At 43.4% G+C, this 12,121-nt stretch overlaps 1 protein-coding gene across 1 annotated transcript in view; it reads left to right on the forward strand.

Moving 5' to 3' along the window:
* Dnah3 (dynein axonemal heavy chain 3) overlaps positions 1–12,121 on the forward strand; it is a 232,141-nt gene that overhangs the window by 215,435 nt on the left and 4,585 nt on the right. The window contains exons 56-59 of the mRNA XM_029568678.1: positions 552–668; positions 5,017–5,171; positions 6,372–6,539; positions 9,733–9,875. Of these exons, the coding sequence (XP_029424538.1) occupies positions 552–668; positions 5,017–5,171; positions 6,372–6,539; positions 9,733–9,875 (583 nt within the window). The remainder of the gene's footprint in view (positions 1–551; positions 669–5,016; positions 5,172–6,371; positions 6,540–9,732; positions 9,876–12,121) is intronic.

Genomic DNA, 12,121 nt, shown 5'->3' on the forward strand with positions numbered 1-12,121 from the left:
CTGCCTCACTCTGCTTTTTCCAGCATGAGTTTTATTGTTAAATTACATTTTCAATTTGAGTGCAAATGTTTAGGAGGGATTGAATTCTTCTGAGAAAAGCATTAACCTTTGGATGTGCAGGTACAGTTTCTATGAGATTGGCCATCCGGTTCTTCCCTGAATGCAAGAATTCTCCAATACACCTTCTTTCTGCTGCCCAGACATAGCTACTGCCCCCAGCTCTGTGGGTTATTTTTGGAGTCCTACGTATTACCACAGTCTTCCAGCCAAGCTGAATAATTCCCATTCCACAAATCCCAGGATGTTAACATCTTCCTTAACAAATGGGGAGACCCAGAAGAAAATTGATTTTAGAATGGATGTTTTCTCAAGCAGAATGGCTCCCACGTTGGCAATAAATGTCAAAGCGGATAGTTGGCTGGGTACTGGATATTCACAGGGCCGAAAGAGGCTCTTGATCCATAATGATACTTAACTTACCCACTCAATCTCTGAGTGGAAATTAAGAACTCTCAGCACTGAAGCCTGTAATTCTTCTCTGCCTCTTGCAGGTTGGAACATTCCTTATGAATTCAATGAATCTGACCTAAGGATTAGCACACAGCAGATCCAGATGTTTCTCAATGAATACAAGGAGGTGCCCTTTGAAGCTCTGACCTACCTGACAGGTATCAATGGGAGGCGATTTGCTGCCACAGTCCTCCAGTACCTTTTCTGTGCTCCTGACCTTTAGGTCCTACCCCTCCTTCCTCAACCCCTTCATTCATTCATTCATTCATTCAACAAATATTGGACTCTAACTAATGTTGCATATGGTGGAGAAACAAAGCCAGAATTAAGATTTAGACCCCATGCTCAAGAGACTTACAGTCTATATTAGCAGAAAAATGTAAATAAATAAATGACAATACAATGTGAAGGATGCTAACAGAAGCATTTATGAGGTAGGGAGCTACCTCCATCCATGAGTGCTTGCTACACAAGCATGAGGACCTAAGTTCAGCCCTCAGAACCCACATAAAAAGCTGAGTGCTTTGGCATGTGCTTGTAATCCCAGTACTGGAGAGGTAGAGTCAGGCAGACCTGTGGAGTTTGCTGGCCAGCTGGCCAGTGAAAGACCCAGACTCATAAAAGCAAGGTAGACAGTGTCTGAGAAGAAATGGCACCAGAGGTTGTCCTCTGGCCTCCACACAAATGTGTGCATATGTACACATGCACACATGTGTACACATGTACATATATATGCAGAAGATAAAATCATTTTAAAAAGAAAGAGAAACATTTATAAAATAGAAAGGCAGCACAATGGTTAAATCCAAGTAGTGGGGAGGCAGTCATGGAAAACTTCTTGAAGTTTTAAGAGTTGGGTTTAAGGGATCAGGAGATTTACAGGTGGAAGGAGGAGGAGGAGAGAACAATGGGAAGGCAGAGGAGTGTTTCCAACAGAGGGATCTTCAATTAGGAATGGTACTAGCTGCTTTGTATTCAAGTAATTCACCAGTAACTTTTTTCCTAATTACTCAGTACATAGTCCATAATATAGAAGAACTCAAATGTATAAAATTGATTGCTGCTTTAAAAGAATATACACTGTAGTCCCAGGGAGAGGAGACAAAATAGAGATGTGCTGTATTAATTAATATACTATAACCAAAGGTTTGAAGGTAGCTCAGCAGAAAGACTGGGGCATCTTCAAGATCACATACAAATTCCCCCCATCAGATTTTTGCATGAAAGAGTTTGTTTGGGTCTTTGCCAAGTACTAACCCATTACATTCAAGCTCCAGATACAGAGTCTTCACGGCAATTTTATGCACTTCATGTTAGTAACCACATTATCAACCAAGAAGACCAAGATTTAAAGTAGTGGTTCTGAACTCTGGGTATTTTTGCATTCCCCACCCCCTTTGGATATTTGGCAATATCTGGAACTATTTGGGGTTTTTCATAATAAAGAGGGAAATGCTACTCACATTGAATGAGTAGAGGCCAGGGATGCTGCTAAGCATTCTACAATGCACATAGTACAGCCCCCTCCACACACGGAACTATCCAGTCCAACATGTTAGCTGTGCCAAGCTTGAGAACCTGCATTAGCAATGGTTCAGTTATATCATGCTACCTTGCCTTCAACTCAGTGTCCCTAAAACAAAACAGTGAATCTTAGTTTGGAATATCTCCAAAGAAATAGGTGGTATAGAAGCCTCTCCCATGCTCCTTCTCACACCATAGAATGAGTGCAGAACTGTGCTGGAAGATGGTCTTTGCAGTGCCATCTGCAGGTCATAAATGAACTTACCTGAATGGTGCCAGTCAACTTGGGCAAGAGGTTCTTTCTAGCTGTGCTAGTCAGGAGAAGCAACCTGGGCTGCTGGGGAAACAGGTCTCAAAGTTCAAGGCTAAAGTATATCAAAGGTATACTTCTTTCTCACTCCTGTGTACATCAACAGAGGTTGCTGCTTGCTATAATTGCCTATGGAGTACATTAGTAAAAGCTTTACCAACTTTTATTCCTATCATTTTGATATATGCTTGTGTGGTCACACTAGCAATTAAGGTGCAAGAACTTGTCATTTGACTAAGGGACACAGAGCAAGGTAGCCCTTCTATGGCTCTAGATGGAAAAACCAATGTTCACCCAGCACCAGATATGGGTGATCATTAGAATTTGCCACCAATATTAGCTAAAGATACAGAGGTCATCTACAGAGAAGTTATCAAGTAAGATGGGCTAAAATCATCCATTCTTAACTTGACACTAAGCCCTATAGGAAGGACAATGGAGAATTTGAAAGATGACCGAGGTAGATCCTGGCCCTTCTAGGAACTTGTGCACTTACTACCAAAAGCATGTAATTATAATGAACTGGACCTGCCTTCATCAACATAAAACCCAGAGCCTACATGTATTCCATATAGGAAAATTCACTGAGGAGAAAGTTGTGGTGGGACCTGATGCCATGATTATGGGTGCCCTCCAGCACCGACTGTGGGAGCCAGAGGATGCCACTCCTTCTTTTTGTTTGGAAGGGAAGAGGTTGGTGGTTTGTCTTGCTATGTAGCATAGGCTAGTATTGAACTTGTTATCTTCTTAACCTCAGCCTCCAGGGTACTGGGATTACAGGTGTGCACTACCATGCCTAGCTCAAAAACTACTCTCCTAACTCTCTTTAATGATGTAGTTTAAAGATTGGTATATACCCCCTTATCACTAAAACCAATGGCAATGCTCAAATAGAACTTTGCTAAAGACCTGGGGATGTTCATAGAGTGAGTTACAGAAATCTAGAACTGGCTCAAGGTAAAGCTGCTCTTCCTGAAGGAATCACATTGCTCAGTGAGTGCTTCATCTAGTCAGTCCCTTAACTAGGCACCCAGGATCCACCTCCTAGATTGAGACCCCTGCAACTCAGGACCAAGAGATGCCAAGGCCATTTACCCTGTAACTTGATTCTAACTTCCTTTTCCTGAAATAATTGAAATTGGAAATAAGCCCACCCTTCTGGGTACCCTAGTACATACACAGACACACACACACAGACAGACACCAATACAGATACAGACACAGACAGACACACACACATTCACACACATGCACACACACACACACACACACACACACGCACGCACACTCACATAAACACGGTATTATTCTCCTTGCATTATATGGACCACAACTACCAGGTGACACCCACCCACTGCAGTGTTATGGGATCTGAGCCAGCTAAAAAAAAAAACCCACCATAACAGGGTTGGCAAGCTAGCTTTGATGCCCCCTCCAAAGAATCACCTAATTCTTTTTGTACAAATCTGAGTGCAGAAATCCAGATCTCAGAGAATGATGCTGATGATGGGGAAGTGGTTCAGAGTTGAGAAAGTAGTATACCAAAATAGTATGCATATAAGACAGTCTCATTCTTCTAAAATGTATATTTGTAATAGCCGGAATTAACTGAATGTTTTCTATAGGCTAAGCATCATGTCAGATTAGAACTCAGGACTACCTAATTCCAGTCTTTAAGCCTTATTTTTGAATGCCTTTCACATATCTGTATATAAATACTCTGAAAAAATTCTAGAAAATGCCTTAATAGGAATAGTTATCTTTGGGAGAGATTTTGCTGGTTGTATAATTTTTCTTCCGGGTCATCTCTCTTTTCCAATTTTCATTTTTATATATATAATATTTATATATACACATCCATTTATACACTTGTTTGTTTATCTGTTGAGACAGGGTCTTGCTATATAGCCCTGGCTGGCCTGGAACTTGCTATATAGACCAGGTTGGCCCATCTGCCTCTACCTCCTGAGTGCTGGGATTAAAGGTGTGCACCACCACACCTGGTTTCTTTTCTATTCTTTTTTTCCATTTCTTTAATTGAATTTTTTACTTTTCATACAATACATCTTAAGCATATCTATCCCCCCCTCCCCTATCTGCATCCCCCCATAGCCCATCCTCCATGCTGGAGTTCATGCATTATGTCATATATGTTAAGGCCTATTGTGTCAAGTTTGTGCCCCAAGATCCCTTCTGTTTTCTGATTTTCAAAAACTTTTATTTATTTATTTATTTATTTATTTATTTATTTATTTAGTATTATGCCTGCATGTGTGTAAGTGCACCTGTGTTGTGTAGTGCACACAGAGGCCAGAAGAGGGCATTAGATTCCCTGGAACTGGAGTTATAGAAGTTGTTAGCTGCCATGTGGATGCTGGAAATCAAACCCGAGTCTTCTGCAAGAACAGCCAGTGCTTTTAACCACTGAGCCATCTCTCCAGCCCCCTCTTTTCTAATTCTTAATAGGGGACATATATTAGTTTTGGTAGCTGCCATGATACACAAAAGGCCTTTTCTTCCTATGCTGAATATGGTGCCAGCAGCCCTGTGTCCTCTGACCACTTGTGTTCTGACAGTGCTCCTTGGCTGGACGAAACCCCTACTTGAAGCTAATGACTGAGATCATGATGATTTTCCTTATGTTAACCTCCACCCTTGTCCATTGTCCCTAGGGGAATGTAATTATGGAGGAAGAGTGACTGATGACAAAGATAGGCGTCTCCTGCTGTCCCTTCTGTCCACATTCTACTGTAAGGAAATTGAGAATGATCATTACTACATTGCTCCTGGACAGACTTACTACATCCCTCCCCATGGCCCCTACCAGGTAAAGGATGTCCCACCTTTATTCCCAGGGGGGCTCAGTAGTCTCCATATAACTGGGGGCCACAGTGTTTCCAAGGAAAGCCCAGGTGTTTGGCTTCCTTACTGGGGGCCATAAGCTCTTCTTAATATTACAAAGAGCTTTCAAGAGAGACATTGCTACTATTTAATGAATTCTGAGTATTTGAATTAAAAATACTAGGTCTGTCTGGGATAGTAGTATGGAGAGAGGGATGGTTAAGATGAAGCCTTGGGGACTGCAGAGACGGTTCTGTGGATAAAGTACCTGCCACACAAGCGTGAAGACCAGAGTTTGGATCACTGGAACCCACATAAATTTGGATGTGGTAGTATACATCTGTAATCCCAACACACCTATGGCAAGATAGATGCACAGGCAGGAGAGTCTCTGGAAGCTTGTGGACCAGCTACCCTGGCATACATGGTGACAAACAAGAGAACCTGCCTCAAACAAGGTGGAAGATGAGAACCAACAGCCGAGGTTGTTATCTGACCTCCACATGTACTCAGTGGCATGTACATGCCTGTATACACACACACACACACACACACACACACACACACACAGCTTAGTAGTGAACAGGTTGATAATTGCTATTTACAAACGTTCAAAAGGTGACAAAAGAAGAGCTGGGACATGCCCATAATTCTAGCACTTAATGGCTGACACAGAACAATTGTGAATATGAGGCCACCTTGGGCTGCGTAGGGAGAGCCTGACTCAAAAAAAAAACAGTCCAAAGGAGAGGGCCAAGGCTAGAAAAACTAGATAGGGAAATAAGATAAAGACCTCACTCATATTAACTGCCTCATGTGCCCTATTCCTTGATAGCCTCATTTCCTCCCATTTTCACGTAAGGGAACTGAGGTTTCAGATGACTGGCTGAAAGTTACAGTTAGTTTGCAACTGAACTAAGATCCAAACCTAGTTCTATGTAACTGTAAAGCCAAGACTACTTAGCAACAGGAATAAAGCCAGGGGTGGGAGCAAAGCTACTCAACCCATCTACTTTTGATGGTCTCCAGAAAACTGCATGAGGAAGAGCTTGTGGTGTATTCACCTGGCCAGAATGGGCAGTGGGGACAGCGCTACCTAGTTTTGAGATGGGCTTGGCCAAACTCTGAGTCATCTGTAGGCCCTGAGGGGCCCTGTGTTGGTGTCAACTGAAGAATCTCTTTTCAGACCTACATCGACTATCTCAGGACCCTCCCTATCACAGCGCACCCAGAGGTATTTGGCCTCCACGAGAATGCTGACATCACCAAAGACAACCAGGAAACCAATCAACTCTTCCAAGGGGTGCTGCTGACCCTCCCGAGACAGTCGGGAGGGAGTGGCAAGTCCCCTCAGGTAACCAGATTTCCATCTAGTAGGCATGCAGGAGCATGGGTGGCAGCCAGGAAGGCAGGAAAGTAGAGGCCATGTCCTTGAGCAAGGCTGGGTGCTCTGATCCTTCTGCCATAGTCCTTAAATATAGAGCAAAAGGGGAACCAGAGCTTCCAAAATGCCAGTTTTTCCTATATAACTTTCATAATTTTTTAAATCATATATCACTCATGCTCCATATATATGTGTGTATATATATATATATATATATGGGGGTTTTTTTTTGTCTTTTTGAGACAGGTCTCCTTGCAGCCCCAGCTGGCCTGGAACTCACTATGTAGACCAGGCAGGCCTTGAACTCACAGAGATCCACCTGTCTCTGCCTCCCGAGTGCTGGGACTACAGCTGTGTGCCACCATGCCCAGCTATTTTTATATATTTTTTAAATAAATAATTTATTGAGAATTTCATACATGCATATAAGGTATCAAATCCATCCCCACTCCCTCCTCTCCAACTCCTCCCATATCTCCCCATCACTTTTTTCTGACAACCTTCATGTACTCTTTCTTTCTTTTTTTTTTTGGGGGGCTTTTTGCTACTCTAATGTTCCCCCCTCTGAAGAGGTAACCCTAAAATCTTTTAGGGATTAGATAAGAGCTCCCAAATTCTTTTGACATTTTTGGCCTTTGGAACAGAGTATGTTGCTAAGCAGCCCAAGGACATTATGACTTTTATCTAAGAAACTGGCTGCTTTTCTTTGAAGTCTTTTTGCCCTAACTGCCTAGCCAATTCCTACCTCTTTTTTTTTTTTTTTTTTACAGGGTCTCCCTGTAGCCCCAGCTGACCTGGAACTCACTATGTAGACCAAGCTGGCCTCAAACCCACAGAGATCTGCCTGCCTCTGCCTCCTGGGTGTTGGGATTTAAGGTGTGTGCCACCACCCAGCTTCTCCATTGTATTTTTTTTTTAACCTTGAATCATGAATAAGAGATGTGAAGGAGAAGTAAAGGCAAGAGTAGTTAGCATTACAAGTTCTAGACAGGGAACTAGTAAAAAGTAAGAACAGGGCAGTTTTCAAATGTTCGTATGAGAGTCCATTGGAATTTCTTGACAAGGGCTTCCAGAAGCATCCCTTTGTTGGGTTCCTCCTCGTTTTTTGTTTTTGTTTTTGTTTTTTTAATCTGCCAAGGCTGGACTTGAGAGTGATGGATTCAGGATTTACTTTCAGGCATTTTGATAGCTGTTAGAGTGGTTAGAATCAGTGTCAGTTCTCTCTAAAAGGCTTCACCACATGGAAGCAGGATCCAGGGGCTCTCAGGCAGTCCCCTGCATTCTCAGCCCTCTGCCAGAGGGAGGCCAGAACTTGGCACTCTCTGGCTGTCTGCTGAGATCAGAGCTGCTACACCAATGGAGGTTGAGACCCACCCTCCTCCATTTTTATATTTAAAAGCTAAATATATTTTGCCTAGAAATACTTATTTTAAAAACTGAAAATCAGAACTATAAGTGGAGACCTAATATTTCTATAATGTAGTGATAAGAACAGGAGAAAAAAAGAAGGGTTGGTTTGTACCAGTAACTTCCTTCTTTTTCTCCTGTTCCTGTAGGAGTGGGAGGGAGGGTGGGGAAAGGCAGAAGGGGGGAGAAGAGGGAAAAGGGGAAGGGGAGGGAAAGGAAAGGAAGAAAGGAGGGAGGGAGGGAAGGAGGGAAGAGGAGAGGAAGACATTTTTCAAAAATTTTATTGTATGTGTATGCGTGTATTGCCTGCATGTGGGTAAGTGCACCTGTGTCGTGCAATGCCCGCGGAAATCAGAAGAGGCTGTCGGATCCCCTGGAACTGGAGTTACGGACAGTTGTTAGCTGCCATATGGGTGCTGGGATTCGAACCTGGGTCTTCCGCAAGAACAGTCAGTGTTCTTAACCACTGAGCCATCTCTCCAGCCCCAGGAAGACATATTTTTAAGTTCTTTCCAGATGATATATGCTTGCCAAAGGCCTGGAGGAAGATCAGTTGTAAAGTGTTGAAGAATTGGCAAATTAGCATTAATCTAAGACCTGCTTGAGAGGAATCAAAAGAGAAAGATGATTAAAACTTGAAAGTACTGGGTGTGGTAGCACATGCCTTTAATCCTAGCACTTGGGAGGCAGAAGCAGGCAAATCTTTGTGAGTTTGAGACCAGCCTGGTCTACATAGAGAGTTCCAGGCCAGCTGGGGCTACAGAGAGACCCTGTCTCAAAAAGACAAACAAAACAAAACTTGAAAGAGTAATTTTCTCACCATGTAATTTAGCACACTTTATTCTGTGTTCTGGAAACAACTACAATTGTTCCAGGTACTTTTAGTGGTCCTGGTGCACACTTTGTGAAGCACTTGGCCAAGTTTACCCTATTTGGTCTATAAGTGATAGGGAAATGAGCCCGCAGAGAAGTAACTTACCAGCTTCATGTCCTTCATAAAATCACCAGGAAAGCCAGAACCAGAACCGAGTCCCCTGTCTGATTTTATCACCCCACCCTGCCCTTCCCTCCTCTGCCTTCTGAGCTGCCTGGTTCAAATCTTGTTGATTTGGTTCATAGCACCATAAGTGGTAATTGGTATGAAGCTATGCTAGCCTGGTTGGTGTGTCCTAACGTAGCAGTAGCTGCTTTCCAGCCTTCCAGTCCCACAGGATGAGGGTCATCTGGCTCGCCCACATTCACAATCTATTCCTCTTTAGTCTTCTGAGTCTGTCCCCTTCCCTACTTGGCTAGGCCCAGTGCCATGAGCTTGCCTTGCTCAATGCTAAGGATTGACCTACTACCTTCCTAAGTGTCACTGGCATTGAGAAAGAGTTCCATCTGTGCCAGAGGCTGGTCTTAAGGAGCCAACTGGGGGATTCTCACTCAGGAGTGACTTTCAAGTTAGTGGTCTGTGCTGCCTTAAGGCTACCTGACTAAGCCCTGCTTGACCTTCAGGCTATTTATTGCCCCAGCTGTGAGGACAGGACTGACTGTCAGTGCTCAGCATTTTCACTTTCTGGGCAAAGGAATCATGTCCTCTCCAAGGATGGTGGGTTGATGAGTACTCTCCTTCCCACCAGGGGCAGAACTGGTTTCTGTGGGAGAGTTCCCAGCAAGGTTCAGTGGCACAGATGCTTACTACATTGTCTTCCCAGATAAAGCCCCCTATGTGCTCATCTTATTTTTCATTCCCATCTGTTGTCTGCACTTGAAGGAAGTGGTTGAGGAATTGGCCCAGGACATACTCTCTAAGCTTCCCAAGGATTTCAACCTGGAAGACGTGGTGAAGTTGTACCCCGTGGTCTACAATGAATCTATGAACACCGTCCTAAGGCAGGAGCTCATCAGGTTCAACAGGTGGGCCAGATGATCTTGCTTGGATCTTGGGAGCTGAGAGGGACACTTGATAAGGTGTTATGAAGAGAAAGTGGTAGCCCTACCCATGGAGAGAGCTATAAACGGGCTGACCGCAACATGTGTTGGCCAAGCATTAAGTCACTCCCACTGATCCTTTTTAAAAAAATTACTATCTTTATTATTACTGTCTTTTTGAGACAGGGTCTCCCTTTAGCCCTAGGAACCGACTATGTAGACCAGGCTGGACTTGCCTTCCTCTGCCTGCTGAGTGCTGGAATTAGAGGTGTGTGTGCTACCACACCTGGCTTTTTTAAAATTATTTTTTAATTTACTTTTATTTCCCAGATTGTGATTTTATCTCTAGAAGTTAGGTGCTTTACACTTTCTGTAGGGCACAGGTGAAGGCACACTGGGGCTGTAGAAAAGTAATAGAAAAATGATGGGAAACCTCCTGGTACCAGGAATTGAAAAGGTCCAATGTCAAGGCCTGGGTACCCAGGACCAGGTGTGGAGTCAAGACCTCAGTGGACCATCAAGGGAGGTGGGAAGTTCATTCTTGATACTCAGTTCCCCCTCGAGACTAGAATCTTCAAATCATAGAAACCTCCCTGACCCAGCATAAGGTCCACCCAGCATAAGTCACTGTCATGCACAACCTGGGACCTCGGGGAAGGGGTTTGTGGGGAATACAGCCACTCAGAGAAGGCTAAAACTGCTGCCCAACATCAAGAAGACCTCCATCGTCCTAACTGCTCTACCATCAGCCCACTATCGGAGGAATGTGGAGCTGTGACTCACTGTTGGGGACCACACCTTCAGGTCATAGGAGGGGATCACAGCCCAGGTTTATGAGAGGGGACCACAGCTCCAGGTTCTCCCATTCATTCTTATTCATGTGACACCTATCAAGTTCAAACCAATACCAAGTATAGGCTAATAGTAGAAGTGGTCATCAAAGATACTTTTATTGAGCCTCTAGTGTTAGATATGGCTCCATACACTATTCATGTTCTCACTGGAACCATGCAGCTAGTGAGACATACACAGCTATCCATTTCCACCTCCAGTTTACAGACAAGAACACTTGGCATGATGAGCTTCAAGTCCTCATTCATCCGGACACCTACTCTAACGGCTTCTCACTGACTTACTCAGTCTCCCCTCAGGCCACTGGAGCCCTTGGTGGCTGCAAGGGCCTTATAACCTTTACAACTGACTGTTACAGTCCCAGAGGACAGGCTAACAATAATCTCCATTTCAGCAGTATGCTACAGTCCCTCCCCATTACCTATTTCTGTCCATCCAGTGACATGGGACTTCAAAATGGGTAGGCAGCAGTTTAGCTTTTGATTCAGGGGCCCATCACTGTGTATTGTGGAGCAAGTGTTCCTTAGGTACTAAAACCTTGAAACTAGTTTATAGTTGTAAGAACAGCATAGAATAACAGGATACCACAGAATAGAATAGAAAAATAGTAAAAAAAATTGAATTTAATTTTAAAAAGGAAGGTTTTTGAGGTATGGTAGAGAGAGATCTGTGATACAGTCCCTTGGTGACAGTTTTGCCCTTGATGAGCACGTGCACCTGATGTCTAAATCTTAAATTCCTTCTGATATCAAATTCAGTGGCTACACATGCAGGAATTGCTCTTTTTTGCTTTTGATCATACTCTTGCTCACTGGGTTGAGAGTCTTCAAGCTCTTTCTGGCAGCAGACTATTTGGCACACTCAGGTGAACTCCCTCTGGGCTGAGCCAGGCCTCAGAGTATAGAAGCCAGAAAGAGGCAGGTGGTTTTGGCAGCTTGTCGGCTGCTTTTTCAAGGTATATGCCTCATAGTCTATAAAAAGAGCTACTTTGGCAATATGGATCAAAAGTTTCAAAACTATAGGTATTCTTTGATCAAAAAATTCATTTATTAAAAAAGTCATTAGAAAGTTGTACAAAGATGGAGCAAGATGTACAAGATGGATGCTGTTTGTAAATGACAAAAATATACAAACATCTCAACAGTAGAGGAATAGTTGAATAAAATGGAATGTTGTACAGTCATTAAAAAAGACAGATTACGGTCTGTGGAGAGAACTCAGTGAGTAAAGTACTTGCTATGTAAGCACTGGGACCTGTATTTGGGTCACTAGCACCCACATAAAAGCTGGGCATGTCAATTCATGCCTGAAATCCCAACACAGGGAAGCAGATATTCCCTGTGCTCAACAACCAACCAGTCTAGCCAAAATAGTGAGTT

Source organism: Nannospalax galili, unplaced genomic scaffold (genome assembly GCF_000622305.1).
Source record: "Nannospalax galili isolate Female #2095 unplaced genomic scaffold, S.galili_v1.0 scaffold381, whole genome shotgun sequence".
NCBI classification, from domain to species: Eukaryota; Metazoa; Chordata; class Mammalia; order Rodentia; family Spalacidae; genus Nannospalax; species Nannospalax galili.